We start from the raw sequence: 15,061 nt of genomic DNA on the forward strand, positions 1-15,061 counted from the left end.
TTAAAAACCTGTTCAAAATTGCACTATGGGCTGACAAATGTGCAAAAATTAGAGAATTTGCTTATGAGTATGCCCAACACTCTGAAAGTAAAATGCCTGAATCCTGGGAAGAACAGAACTGTACAGTATTGGTTGGATGCAAGAATTCATGAAATGACATCCTCCTCTTAAGCGCCCTATACACATACAAACATGGTTCGGCGAACTTTGTTTCTGAAGCTGGATCACGAAACAAGTTTGCTTCTGTTTCACTGCACACACATTCGTCCAGCACAAAGAACTCACTCTCACAACTCTGAAATGAGCGTTTTGAAAGTTGCAGCTGCTGTTATTGTGCTTGACGAACTGGGTTATTTTAGGAAGTAAAAGAAGAAGAAATAATATGTGGTGTAAGGACTGGTTACAGGAAAGAGACAAGTGGTCGCATATGAATCTTTAAAACATGCTCAAAAACACAAGTGATAAAGACTTTCAAAATTTTCTATAAATGTCAGATATAGAATACAGAAATTTGTTAAAATATGGTTGCGCTATTGATCACAAAGCAAGATACCCAAATGAGAAAAGCAATCACTGCAGAAGCAACGGTTAGTAGCCACACTACGGGAAGTAGTATGGAAGATTTAAAGTTTTCCTTCAAGCTCTAGGAAAAGTAACTACTATACGCGAACTTTTTCTTGAGCCCGATTTTTACGGGGTGAGGGGTATGGAGGGAGCGCTGACGGTTCCGGTTATACTGCCAACTGGATGGAAATGAAATCTGAGTTGAATCTATAATATGATCGATCGACATGAATTTTCTAAACATTTATAATCTTACACCAACAACTCTGTCAAACATACATTATTTAACATTATATAACATTTCTCGATGCGAATCTTGTTCCTAGCATGAATTATACAGTTTGGCTTTGCTGTGTAAACAACATCAATACTAGTTCGTAAAGTGTACGCCAGAAGTCGCACAGCGATGCATAGTTTGTGTTTCAAAGGTTGCCAATATGGATGTCAAAGAGATAACCGAGGTCTACCGATTCAGCACTAGGGAGCTCAGGGCTCAAGAAAAGGTTCACGTATAGTACAGAAACTTTCAAAGCTACCTACGAGGTCCTCAAGGACGAGTATCTAAAAGTGAGTATTTTGGTACATGGACGAACCCGTTTTACTTTTTGATTCTTTAACTTTCCTCACTTCCCTACGAAAACTTTGTTTCAACAAATTAACTCTCGCAGTGAAAAACACTAAATCTGTCTCGGGTATTTTCTCTTGTGTCATTCTCAGGAGCTCCTGTAATGCCTCCTCTCGCTTATATCTGTCTCTATATTCACTTGACTTCACTTTCCAACGACAAGGAAAGCCTCTGAAAGACTATAAAATTAGTCAAGAAGCTAGGATGCATGAAAGTCGCTGTGTCTGCCATCCCGACTACTGTACTTATCAACTGCTTGCTGCCAATGCCTGGTCTCATTATCAACAATGTAGAGTTGACGGGAAGACCATGTTCGCACCCTCACTACACACGCGTGAACATGGTTCGTTGCTGGCAACTCCACGAACCAAGTTTTTCAACTCGACAGAAATCCATGTCTGCCATGAACATGGTTTGTTAGACAACACACACAAGCGATCTTGGTTCGTGAATTTTGAAAAATATCAAGGTCGCCGAACCATGTTTGTATGTGTACAGGCTGCTTTAGTCTACAAAAACCAGAACACTAGTCTCTCATGCGGAATTAGCTTTAATCGTAGCAATGTGAACCAATTCTACAAGGAAGGGTTCTTTTATATAGAATAACGTGTGTGTGTGTGTGTGTGTGTGTGTGTGTGTGTGTGTGTGTGTGTGTGTGTGTGTGTGTGCGCGTGTGAGTGAGTGGTTTTTTTTAGAAGAAACAGCAGCAATTACTGTGTTGCAGTTACCAAGGATTGTACCTAAAAGTGGATTAAAGCATGTATGGTAGACTGTTTCTGCTGAAAGAGGCCAACTGTGCCATTGTAAGTGCTACAGGAAAGCCTGTGCCACCTGTTATAGTTTTTCCTCATTACAAATTTCAAAACATCTTCCTCTGAGGAGCAACTCCTGGGAGTTTGGGCTTGGTTAATGAAACAGGATGGATGACCAGTAAGTTATTTCTGGTAGTACTGAAGCACATCCAAGTGCATACGAAAGCTACAAAGAATGATCCAATCTTAATACTATTAGCAATCATGAATCATATAACTTATATCTCTTGCATGTATTTTATGCAGTAAAGAGATTGGAAGTATTGTCTTATTTCCTCCACACTGCACTCACAAATTACAAACACTGGATGTATCCATATTTGTTCCCTTTAAGGCATACTGCAAATCTGCTTTCAATGAGTGGTTACTAACTAGTCCAGGCAATACAATAACAATATACTTCATTGCTGAATATGTGAGGAAGGTCTACATTTTGCCTTCACAGTGAAGAATATTAGAGGTAGCAGGTAGGGACCCTCTTCGGAGGCAGCCCTACCCAGGGAGTGGCGTCCCTGCCTATGTGAGTCCCAGAGCACACTGACCTGGTGTGTAACATCTGGTATGGGTCCCAGCTCAGGGTTACGAGTGAAGACCTCAACGGCATCTACGGCGGAGAAGGTGGACTTCGGTACGGCGGAGATGGCGGAAGGGGCATACCCGTAGCGTCTGTACTCCAGAGGAGCGGCTACGAAAGGCGTCTGTCTCCATGTTAGGGGCGGCCTAATTTTGAACCTGGCAGTAGGTATAAAATGCCTTTGGGTGTGGCGAGCCCATCGTAACAATAGCCTATATGGACAAAGCAGATATGGTGCCTCGGAAAAGGTTAGGGCGTCCCCTGCTAAAAGCGACGCGCAGCTCTTCAGGTGCTGGGGGAACTGTGAAAAATGGGCAACCAGCACCAAACTACATCAAAATTGCAACAGTTAATGTTCTGATACTGACGGGAAAGACAGAAGAACTGGTTGACTTCATGATAGAAAAAGATATAGCCATACTTGGACTGTGCGAGACCAAGAAGAGGGGTACAGGGGAGATCCCTCTGAGAGAAGGATACAGGCTGTATTACAGCGGAGGACCTGAAGCAAAAAATGGAGTGGCCATCATACTTAGAAGAGAAATCCAAGAATATCTGGAATATACAAAGTACGTCAGCGATAGGATGATGATGATGAGACTCCAGTTTGAAAATGGCGTGAAAGATCTATTTCAGTTGTATGCCCCACAAACTGGTTGCATAGATGAACATCTAGAGGACTTCTTAGAGGAAGTGGAGAGACAGATAGAAGATAAGGAAGTACTATTGATGGGAGATCTAAATGCACAAGTTGGAATGGAAAGACAAGGAAAGGAAGATGTTGTAGGGCCCTTTGGATATGGAAATGTAAATCCAGAAGGTGAGTTGTTGGTGGATTTTTGCATGAGGAATCAAATGATTGTTGGAAACACCTGGTTTAGGAAGAAGAACAGTCAGAAGATTACAAGGTATGGCTGGGGAGACAGACGAACAAAGACCATGATTGATTATATAATCATAGAGAAAGAGCACCGGAAGAACCTTGTAGATGTAACAGCCATGCCTGAAGAAGCCTTTGGTGGAGATCATAGAGTTGTGATAGGAAAATTGAAAGTTGGAAAGATAGAAAAACCCCAATTAAGAAGAGAGAAAAGAATTAAAGTATGGAAGTTGAAGGAGAAAAGCATACAAGAAGAATTTCAAAGGGAAATAATACCCTTGGTACCCAGGACAGAGGTGGGGAATGTTGAAGAGGAATGGAAAATATTTAAGGAAGCACTGGTTGGATGTGCAGAAAAGGTGTGTGGTAGAACATCAGGAAATGTGAAAGACAAAGAAACACACTGGTGGAATGATAGGGTAAAGATTAGAGTGAAGGAAAAGAAAATGGCATGGAAAGCATGGAAAACATCTAAGACTGAAGTAGAAGAAAATATGTGGAGGCAAAGAATTTGGCCAAGAAAGTAGTGGAGGAAGAAAAGAGGAAAAGCTGGGCCTTATTCACACAGAAATTGAGAGATGATATGCAGGGCAGCAAGAAATTACTGTATGGTATCTTAAGAAACAAAAAGAGAGATCAAGTAAACACCAGATTTGTGAAGGATGAAGGTGACATAATTTTAACAAAGCCAGAATAAATAAGAAATAGATGGAGAGAGTATTTTCAGAAGCTGCTGAACATAAGAACGGATGACAGTCATTCAATGGACGACCAAGAAAGGCAATTAGTTGACGAAGAAATGGATAAAGAAATTACAATGAATGAAATTGAAATGGCAGTAAGAAAGATGAAGAATGGAAAAACTGCTGGATTAGATGAAATTTCAGTGGAGATGATAAAGGCAGCTGGAGCTGTAGGCCTGCAGTGGACATATCGGGTTCTCAGGAATGTCTGGGAGAATAAGGAGGTCCCTGAGGATTGGCAAAAAGGAATAATCATCCCAATTTTCAAGAAAGGTGATAAGAAAGTTTTGAAGAACTACAGGGGAATTACTCTAATATCCCATGTTGCTAAGATAATGGAAAGGATACTGGAAAGTAGAATAAGGTTGAGGGTTGAGAAGCAGATACAGGAAAATCAGTTTGGTTTCAGAAGTGGAAGGTCAACAATAGAGCCCATTTTCATTATGAGACAACTAATGGAAAAGCATTGGGAGTACGGGAATGATATGGTGATGACATTCATTGATATTGAAAAGGCATATGACAGTGTCCCTAGGACGAAAGTTTGGGACAGTCTGGTGCAAAAAGGAATTGGACAGGGATTAATAAAAATGATCATGGCATTGTATAAGGAATGTTGTAGTTGCGTGCAAACACAAGTTGGCAGGACAAGTTGGTTCAAAATAACTAGTGGGCTGAGACAGGGAAGTGTTCTATCACCAATCCTGTTTACAATAGTAATGGATGACATCATGAGAACAGCAAAACCAGCATATGGAGGAAGAGAAATGAACATGATGTTATTTGCAGATGATATTGTGATTTGGGGAGAAGATGACAGGAAGGTTCAAGAACAATTGAATGTGGTGAATGGGAAGATTGAAGAATGTGGATTGAAAATAAGTGTAGAAAAGAGTAAGACTAGAGGGGAGAAAGAAGGGAAAGGTCAGATTAGACTTGCAGACAAGCCCCTGGAAGTAGTGGAAACGTTTAAATACCTGGGGAGTGAATTAATGGAGAATGCTCGGCTGGATGCTGAGATTAGTAAAAGGATTCAAGCTGGAAGTTGTTTCTATCATAATGTAAGAAATATGTTATGGGACAAAGATGTGCCAATGGAAGCAAAGGATACTATGTACAAGATGTATTACGTACCCATAACAACTTACGGAGCAGAAACTTGGACAATCACAAAGAAGGATGAGAGTCGAATACAGGCAGCCGAAATGAAATTCTTGAGGAGTATGATACAGAAGAGTAGACGAGACAAAATAAGGAATGAGAAAATCCGGGAAGAAATTGGAGTGGAAAAAATGAACGAAAGAATAGAGAAGAGCCGACTAAGATGGTTTGGGCATATAAAGCGAATGAGCGACGAAAGAATCCAAAAAAGGTGATGGAAATGCAAATCCAAGGAAGGAGAAGCCGTGGACGACCACGATTGAGATGGAAGGATACCATCCAACGCAGCATTATAGAAAGAAACCTGGACTGGGACACAGTGTTGGAGGAGGAGTGGTGGAAAGACCGAAGAAAGTGGAGAGGAACCATATTTGCCCCTACCCGGCTACAGCTGGATAAAGGGAAATGATGATGATGATGATGATGATGATGATGATGAGTGAAGAATATTCTTTCTGGGTTTCAGAAATGTGGAATTTGGCCACTTTGCACAACAGTTTTTTTTTTTTCAAAGACAGTGATTTTCAGTCATCGTAAATAACTGATCACCCTGCGATTGATGAAGAATGACGACAAACATATCTGCAATTACCTCCTGAATCAGATGCCAGTTCTTTGGCAAGCTGTGTGGAACCAGACTGTTCCAGGACCTTTCAGACTTCATCTTACCAGCCAAACTCTGAATGCTCCAGTCAAGAGACCACAACCAGTTCCAGAAAAATGTGTAAGCAGAGAAATGATACAGTCATAACCAAAAGCCAAGCCTAGAAAACTACAAAACTGAGGATGACCAAACTTTAAATCAACGATTATTACAGAGACCCCAGAATAGGACAAAAATTCAAGAACAGATGATGTTGAAAGCTGAATGCGTAGGCCCTAAAACAAAAATTGATTTGTCAACATAAAAAGTCAATGGGATAGAAAAATCTAACCATGACTATGCAGAATCATCAGACGACACATCCTTCCACAGTGATTCTTCTAAGGAGTCCCTTACTTCTTTTGCACAGGCATTAGGACTATTAATGAAGAGAACAATCTAATTTGTTTCTGTGACTGATCCTGACACTGAAAAATGTACCATTTCCATCAAAAATTTATCCCTACTACCTATGTTTGTAACATTCTAAGGAAGAAAAAATTAATGAAATCTTACTTGGAAAGAGTGTCAGAGAAGAGATGTGCTCTTTGCGATGTTCAGGAACCCACCATCCCACTCCCAAAAATACATTTACTTTTTTTTTCTAGTTGTTTTACGTCGCACCGACACAGATAGGTCTTACCAGTAACAACTCTCATTATTGTTCCGTATTGAAGAAGACGTTAGGCATAGATATCAAGGATAATTTAATAAAAAACCACCTATTCAATACTTTCCACGTTTAATGTGGTTATTATCTACATGATTTTATGTAGACTTATTTGGTCAGGTACATGTTTCACCCTTTATTTTGGGCATCTTCAGCCTGTAAACAACCTTTAGGTCAAGGTTTGGGACCTTTTTAACCGATATAAACATACCAATATATACACTATATACAACATATACATTATATACAATATATACAAACATAAGTCAATACAGTAAAGTTCTTTGGTCCTAATCTATCTAATATGGAAAATGTCCAAAAACTAAAATGGATCGTGTCTGACCAGACACGATACGTCAAGAACTTAATATGATATAGGGGTCACATAAACCCCGATATGCAATCCTCTTCACCGAAAAGAAGATCCATTTTAGTTTTTGGACATTTTCCATATTAGATAGATTAGGACCAAAGAACTTTACTGTATTGACTTATGTTTGTATATATTGTATATAATGTATATGTTGTATATAGTGTATATATTGGTATGTTTATATCGGTTAAAAAGGTCCCAAACCTTGACCTAAAGGTTGTTTACAGGCTGAAGATGCCCAAAATAAAGGGTGAAACATGTACCTGACCAAATAAGTCTACATAAAATCATGTAGATAATAACCACATTAAACGTGGAAAGTATTGAATAGGTGGTTTTTTATTAAATTATCCTTGATATCTATGCCTAACAGATAGGTCTTACGGCGACGATGGGACAGGAAAGGGCTAGGAGTGGAAAGGAAGCGGCCGTGGCCTTAATTAAGGTACAGCCCCAGCATTTGCCTGGTGTGAAAATGGGAAACCACGAAAAACCATTTTCAGGGCTGCCGACAGTGGGGTTCGAACCTACTATCTCCCGAATACTGGATACTGGCCGCACTTAAGCGACTGCAGCTATCGAGCTCGGTGCATTTACTTTTATAACGTAAAGAAGAGCAATACATGCCATTTTCCTTTCGTGAAGTAGCAACTTCCATTCCTATTGGCCAACGTAAAGTTGCATGTGGCGCCATTCCCGTCAACAATAATAACTAGGCACAATAAAAGCACAATGGTCTTGTCCTGGCCCTACCCTAACTAGTAGACCAATGGTCTTGTCAAGGTCCTACCCTAACCAGAACAGACCAATGGTGTTTCCACAGGAAGGTAGAGGCCTAACGGACCCTTTTCGCTTGTCCCTATGACTGGCTTCCCAGCTACATCCTACGGCCTTAGTTCCTAAGCAGACAAGTTGGCAGCCTTGTGCACCATTCGACTACATCCGTTGTGAGGCCAAGAGATGTAAAGAAAGGTTAGTTGTCCCGCATGTAGATGTATGCGGTGAAGTCCTTAACCCTTGAACTAGCAGCTGACAATAGATCAGCAGGTGTGCATCTATCTCAATCGCCGCTGGCGATACATTGTCAGGTCTACTCTACCAGTAAATACAGCCAGAAGAAGTAGTAAATATTTCCGTTAGATGGCAGCATTTATCAGGCATATATGGCAGGCTGTTTCTGTTGAAAGAGGCCAACTGTGCCAATGTAAGTGCTATAGTCTTGTGCTACTGGCAATGAGCAGCAGGATTCTGAAGTCGGAAGCATGCAGCCACCGCTATCATAGGTCAATACATATGGAATGTTTCTGTGTTAAATACATCCATTCACCTTTGATATCTTTGAAACAAATGAAGGTCGCAATTCGTACAGCTTTGAAACACTTGCTGATTTTGTTGTGACTTGCTTTTGTTGTTTACTGTGTGTTATGCACACACGATGACTACATTTTTTAATTTAAATGAAGAAGGTATTATAACAGAATTAAATGCATCTGTAAATTCAAGGCCCTCTGCAGCAGGATGGACAAGTGTTGTGCCTCCTGAGGTATTTTATTACCACCCACGATTAGAACTCTATCAACTACCGTACTTTTTATTGAATAATTCCTAAAGTATCAACACTATTCACTTGAAATGTGTGTACTTATCAGAAATAATTTATCTACAAAATGTATATTTTAAAAAGTTTCAGAAAAACTGATTAGTCATCTATATTTGATGCGTAAGCCTAAGTAAAAAATATTCTGATTACTGAAGGGGCATTAAAGGGGGTGGAAAATTAAAAACTATTACATACATAATCATTATAGACTGTTATGCCTTCCAGCGTTCAGTCTGCAAGCCTCTGTGAATTTACTAAAAGTCGCCACAATCCTCGATTTGCAACTAGTGTTGTGGCCTCATTCAGTTCTATAGCTCTTATCTTTAAATCGTTAGAAACCAAATCTAACCATCGTCGTCTTGGTCTACCTCTACTTCTCTTAGCCTCCATAACAGACTCCATTATTCTCCTAGGTAACCAATCCTCCTCCATTCGCCTCAAATGACCCCACCACCGAAGCCGATTTATGCGTACAGCTTCATCCATCGAGTTCAATCCTAAATTAGCCTTTATCTCCTCATCCCGAGTACCCTCCTGCCATTGTTCCCACCTGTTTGTACCAGCAATCATTCTTGCTACTTTCATGTCTGTTACTTTTAACTTATGAATAAGATATCCTGAGTCCACCCAGCTTTCGCTCCCGTAAACCAAAGTTGGTCTGAAAACAGACTGATGTAAAGATAGTTTCGTCTGGGAGCTGACTTCCTTCTTACAGAATACTGTTGATCGTAACTGCGATCTCACTGCATTAGCTTTACGACACCTTGATTCAATCTCACTTACTATATTACCATCCTGGGAGAACACACAACTTAAATACTTGAAATTATCGACCGGTTCTAGCTTTGTATCACCAATCTGACATTCAATTCTGTTGAATTTCTTACCTACTAACATCAATTTAGTCTTCGAGAGGCTAATTTTCATACCATACTCATTACATCTATTTTCAAGTTCCAAGATATTAGTCTGCAGGCTTTCGGCACAATCTGCCAATAAGACCAAGTCGTCAGCATAGGCCAGACTGCTTACTACATTTCCACCCAACTGAATCCCTCCCTGCTATTTTATACCTTTCAGCAAATGATCCATGTAAACTACGAACAGCAAAGGTGAAAGATTACAGCCTTGTCTAACCCCTGCAAGTAACTGAACCAAGAACTCATTCTACCATCAATTCTTACTGAAGCCCAATTGTCAACATAAATGCCTTTGATTGATTTTAATAATCTACCTTTAATTCCATAGTGCCCCAGTATAGCGAACATCTTTTCCCTCGGTACCCTGTCATATGCTTTCTCTAGATCTACGAAATATAAATACAACTGCCTATTCCTCTCGAAGAATTTTTCAATTACCTGGCGCATCCTGAAAATCTGATCCTGACAGCCTCTCTGTGGTCTGAAACCACACTGGTTTTCATCCAACTTCCTCTCAACGACTGATTGCACCCTCCCTTCCAAGATGCCAGTAAATACTTTGCCTGGTATACTAATCAATGAGATACCTCGATAGTTGTTGCAATCCTTCCAGTTTCCTTGCTTATAGATAGGTGCAATTACTGCTTTTGTCCAATCTGAAGGTATCTTACCAACACTCCATGCTAATCTTATTACTCTATGAAGCTATTTCATCCCTGCCTTCCCACTATACCGGTACTTCACCATTTCAGGTCTCATTTCATCTATTCCTGCTGCTTTATGACAATGGAGTTTATTTACCATCCTTTCCATTTCCTCAAGCATAATTTCACCATCATTTTTCTCCTCCCCATGAGCTTGGCTGTTTGTAACACCACCAGGATGATTTCCTTTTTCACTGAGAAGATGTTCAAAATATTCCCTCCACCTCTCCAGTGATTCCCTGGGATCTATTATGAGTTCACCCGAATTACTCAAAACACTGTTCATTTCCTTTTTCCCTCCCTTCCTAAGATTCTTTATTACAGTCCAGAAAGGTTTCCCTGCTGCTTGTCCTAGCCTTTCCAGGTTATTACTAAAATCTTCCCATGACTTCTTTTTGGATTCAACAACTATTTGTTTCGCTCCATTTCTTTCATCTACGTACAAATCCCTATCTGCCTCGGCCCTTGTTTGGAGCCATTTCTGATAAGCCTTCTTTTGACATTTACAAGCTGCTCTCACTTCATCATTCCACCAGGATGTTCGCCTTTTCCCATCTTTACACACAGCTGTTCCTAGGCATTCCCTTGCTGTCTCTACTACAGCATCCCTGTATGCCACCCATTCACTTTCTATATCCTGAACCTGCTAACTGTCTACTGTTCAGAACTTCACACTAATCATATCCATGTACTTCTGTCTAATTTCCTCATCCTGGAGATTTTCTACCCTTATTCGTTTGCAGACAGATTTCACTTTCTCTACCCTAGGCCTAGAGATACTTAGTTCACTACAGATCAGATAGTGGTCTGTGTCATCGAAAATTCCCCGGAAAACTCGTACATTCCTAATAGATTTCCTGAATTCGAAGTCGGTTAAGATATAGTCTATTATGGATCTTTTACCCCTAGCCCCCCATGTGTAGCGGTGAATAGCCTTATGCTTGAAGAATGTATTCATAACTGCTAAACCCATACTAGTACAGAAGTCCAGCAAACACTTCCCATTCCCATTAGCTTCCATATCTTCTCCACATTTACCAATCACCCTTTCGTATCCTTCAGTTCTATTCCCAACTCTCGCATTGAAATCGCCCATTAGCACTATTCTATCCTTGCTGTTGACCCTGACCACGATGTCACTCAATGCTTCATAAAACTTGTCAACTGCGTCCTCATCTGCACCCTCACATGGTGAATACACTGAGACAATTCTAGTCCTCATTCCTCCAACTGACAAATCTACCCACATCATTCGCTCATTTACGCGCCTAACAGAAACTATGTTGCGTGCAATTGTATTCCTGATAAAGAGCCCTACCTCAGACCCTGCCCTTCCCTTTCTAACACCCATCAAGTACATTTTATAATCTCCTATCTCTTCCTCGTTATCTCCCCTTACCCGAATATCACTTAGGGACTCCTAGCACATCCAGATGCATCCTCTTTGCTGACTCAGCCAGTTCTACTTTCTTTCTTCCATAAGCCCCATTAATATTGATAGCTCCCATCGAATTCCATTTCGTTCGCCAAGCTGTTTCCAAGGAGTCCCTCGCCTGTCAAATGGGAGTGGGACTCCGTTACTCCCATAGATCCGAGACTTGCTTAAAATGTTCTGAACTCAGTAAATTCATGAAGCAGGATGCTACCCTACTTGCACATAGTCCAAGTGAGGATCTCTCCTCTAACGGGTTATGGACCACCGGTGAATTGTATAGTCCTAGCGGCCTGAGCACAAGGAGGGCCATGACTCAGAATATGTCCGAGATGCCCACTCCCACTCCATGGCAACTGGTATCCCGGGTCTCAGGACCACTTACTAGGCCACTCAGCCGTTGCCCATGGTTCACGAACTAGGACGCGACTACAGTAACCCACACCATGAACCAAAAAACTATTACATTGAGGGTAAATGAAAACCACTTTTCAAATAGTCCAGTTCATGCTGAATGTTTTTGTGTATTATATGTCCATATTCGATGAATAATACATCTGTCAGAGTGACATACAACAGGTACTGCAAATGTGTGGTGCACTCCCACCGGTTAGAGCTATTTCAACTACTGGTTCGAGGATTACGAGACCCCAGTCTCCTATTACACCACTCAGCATGATCTCGTTCACTCAGTCCACATAGTTCAAAGATGGACTCTAAGGCTGGCTCATGGAAGGCTTTGATTTTACACACTTGAAAGTGGAATCGGTGCACTGAGATACGAGTTACCATATGTCAAAGATCATAGTCGGGTGCATTCCAGTCTGAAGATATCATAGCTTCAGTTGCATAGAATCAGACCATATTTCTTTCCCCTTAGCTTGTACCTCTGTTAGCAGGTCTCGGTAGGTGGCTGTGGATGACAGGTGCATCTGGAGTCCTATATCCTCAACATAAAACTATTCCCTGGCTAATTCATAAGCAAGTCTGGACAAATCTGACAAACACAAAATCTTCTTCAGAAAAGTTGCCTTTTTTTTTTAATAAAAAAAAAGTTGTTCTTGGTGATATAGGCCAAATGAGTCTGAGGCCTTGGAGTTAGCCAAGATCCAGTCTCACAGCTACAGCAGGGGTCAATTACTACAGTCCCTGCATCATCCACACCAGCCAATCAAGAATTCAAACAAAATTAAGATAACACTCAAACAAAATTAAGATAACACTTTGCATTTATCTCTCTCAGTATGTTTGTTAGAAACAATTGTGTTTTGTATTACTTTAATATCATTTAATTTCCCAGTTAACCTATTAGTTCATTAGAATTCTCAGTTTAAAAAAAAAAAAAAGCTAGGTTAAGGGTAGGTAGGCCTATGTTTTTTTCTGTATTTTTTAAAGGTTTAGAAAAGCATTCAGAATTGATGTGAAGCACATTTTAAATCTGTAAAGACTTTGAATTCTATGTGATATGATTTGTGTAGCCTACCTTTTGTTTTAAAAAATACAGGCCTTCAATGTTTCAGTTAGAAGGAGTGTTATTGTACCAAACTACCTCTGGCTTGTACCTAAAATTTGTTACAATTGAAAAATTGTAGGTAAAATGTTCTTACTTTAGCACTAGCCTATTATGTTTAGCGTAAATTAAAAAATGTAGACCTAACCCCATAAAATGAGCAGACTACTAAAGTGCCCCCTTCTCCCCTATATATCTGATTTAAAACAATACTTTGAATATCATTATATGTTCTGTTACCCTCCTAATCTACAATAAGACTAGAAATTATTCCTCCACAGACAAATCTTGCAGATTTGTCAATTTTCTATTTGAAGATTATAGACTAACCTGCATTCTAACTCGATGTAAACAATGATTTTTTTACCTGGTTTTAAAATATTTGTGTCCTTCATGTGAACCATCATGTCTTCCTCGGCTGGAGTCATCCCAGTCGATTCCTAGCCAAATGCCTTTAGTTGGTGGTACTTCACCAACATACTTTACGGTTCCACGATGACCATTGCATTGCACACGCTGCCCAATTTTTATGTCACCGAGATTTTCCATTTGAGCTACTTCTCCACATATACCAGGTCCAACCATCATGAGCAGATTTTTAAAAAATGGGGTGAGGGGGTGTAGTAAGTACTTTTATCGCAAAAATACAGTCAAGTAATTTAGACGTCAAGCTACTGTTAAAGACTGAATATGGCTCAATTTACTTTCCTCACTTTCAATTTAAAAGTACCAGTTACACATCGCAGTTAACTTGAAAATCATTCTTGCACAAGCAAATTGGAAAGAAAACATATCAACTCAGCCTACTAAAAACAAATATATTTCAAAGTATGTTCTGTCTGTAACAAAGAATATTTTTTGTTCAGAAAATATATATATAACCAATGCATTATTAGGCCCATTAGAATGCTGAAGACGAGTATTTCGAACTTGAAGCTAACTCCTTACACACAAACTTTTCGCACTATCCTTCAACGCGGACAACACTAGAAAAATAACTCAAAAGATCAAATCATATCTTTTTTTTTTTACTTCAATACCCAAACCTTCAGTTTGACATTATTTGTTTCTTTCTTTGGGTTTCACCATAAAAATTCGTTTTGGTGTAACTGTCAACATGTCAATAGCGCAGGACCTTCTTCTTCTTCTCCTTCTTCTACTTCTTGGTTAGTTTTTGGACATCGTCGTAAGACGCTACGTCCAGTCACTGGTTTGCGGGATAAGTAATGTCTGGGAGAGGTACCAACATTAGAAGAAATTAGTACACTACAAGATAGTAGGGTTAGCTATGTAATGAAGCTAATTACAGCCGGTAATAATAAAACGGAGGAAAAGTCCAATAATATGGAGGCTAAACTATCAAGGCATAACACAAAAACACTGGGACACAGGGTTCTAATGCTTCACGTCTGTGTGGTCTGCTACGACGTCTTACTACAAACAAACTAGACCGGACCACAAATAGGGGTTGGGATGCGAAAGTTCGTACCTATAGGGAAGGAAAGGTTACAAATGGATGTTACAGGTAACTAAAAAAGTAAGTTGAAGTCTAAAACGCGAAAAGTCGGTTGAAACACTAAACACGAAACATTTAAAGGCAGTTGGTAACCCGCATGAAGAAACTTAGCTATGAATTCGCGACGGTGATGTTCATATGTCTGACACTGAAAAAAGTGGAGGTGTGACGGTCCGGAAATAATGTGTCACTGCTCCAACTGCTCCAGTGACACGACTGGAGCAGTGACACGTTGCCGGTCCAGTGACAAACTGGTCCAACCACAGATGGAGCTGAGGAGCATGGCATAGCATGCAGAGCGCGGTGACACGCTAACGGTCCAGTGACAACCGGT

General features: G+C 40.2%; 1 protein-coding gene across 4 annotated transcripts in view; it reads right to left on the bottom strand.

The window, feature by feature from the left end:
• The window catches only part of Tbce (Tubulin-binding cofactor E), a 304,725-nt gene extending 290,387 nt beyond the window's left edge, over window positions 1–14,338 (bottom strand). For 3 of the 4 annotated variants that reach the window (XM_067136489.2, XM_067136488.2, XM_067136487.2), the window contains exon 1: window positions 13,579–14,337. In XM_067136489.2, coding sequence (XP_066992590.1) covers window positions 13,579–13,799 — 221 coding nt within the window. In that variant the 5' untranslated portion in view covers window positions 13,800–14,337. Of the gene's footprint in view, window positions 1–13,578 lie in introns of all 4 variants that reach the window. The other variant, XM_067136490.2, reaches the window with a different exon arrangement.
• Window positions 14,339–15,061: the final 723 nt, after the last annotated feature.

Source organism: Anabrus simplex, chromosome 1 (assembly GCF_040414725.1).
Source record: "Anabrus simplex isolate iqAnaSimp1 chromosome 1, ASM4041472v1, whole genome shotgun sequence".
In the NCBI taxonomy this organism is placed as follows: domain Eukaryota; kingdom Metazoa; phylum Arthropoda; class Insecta; order Orthoptera; family Tettigoniidae; genus Anabrus; species Anabrus simplex.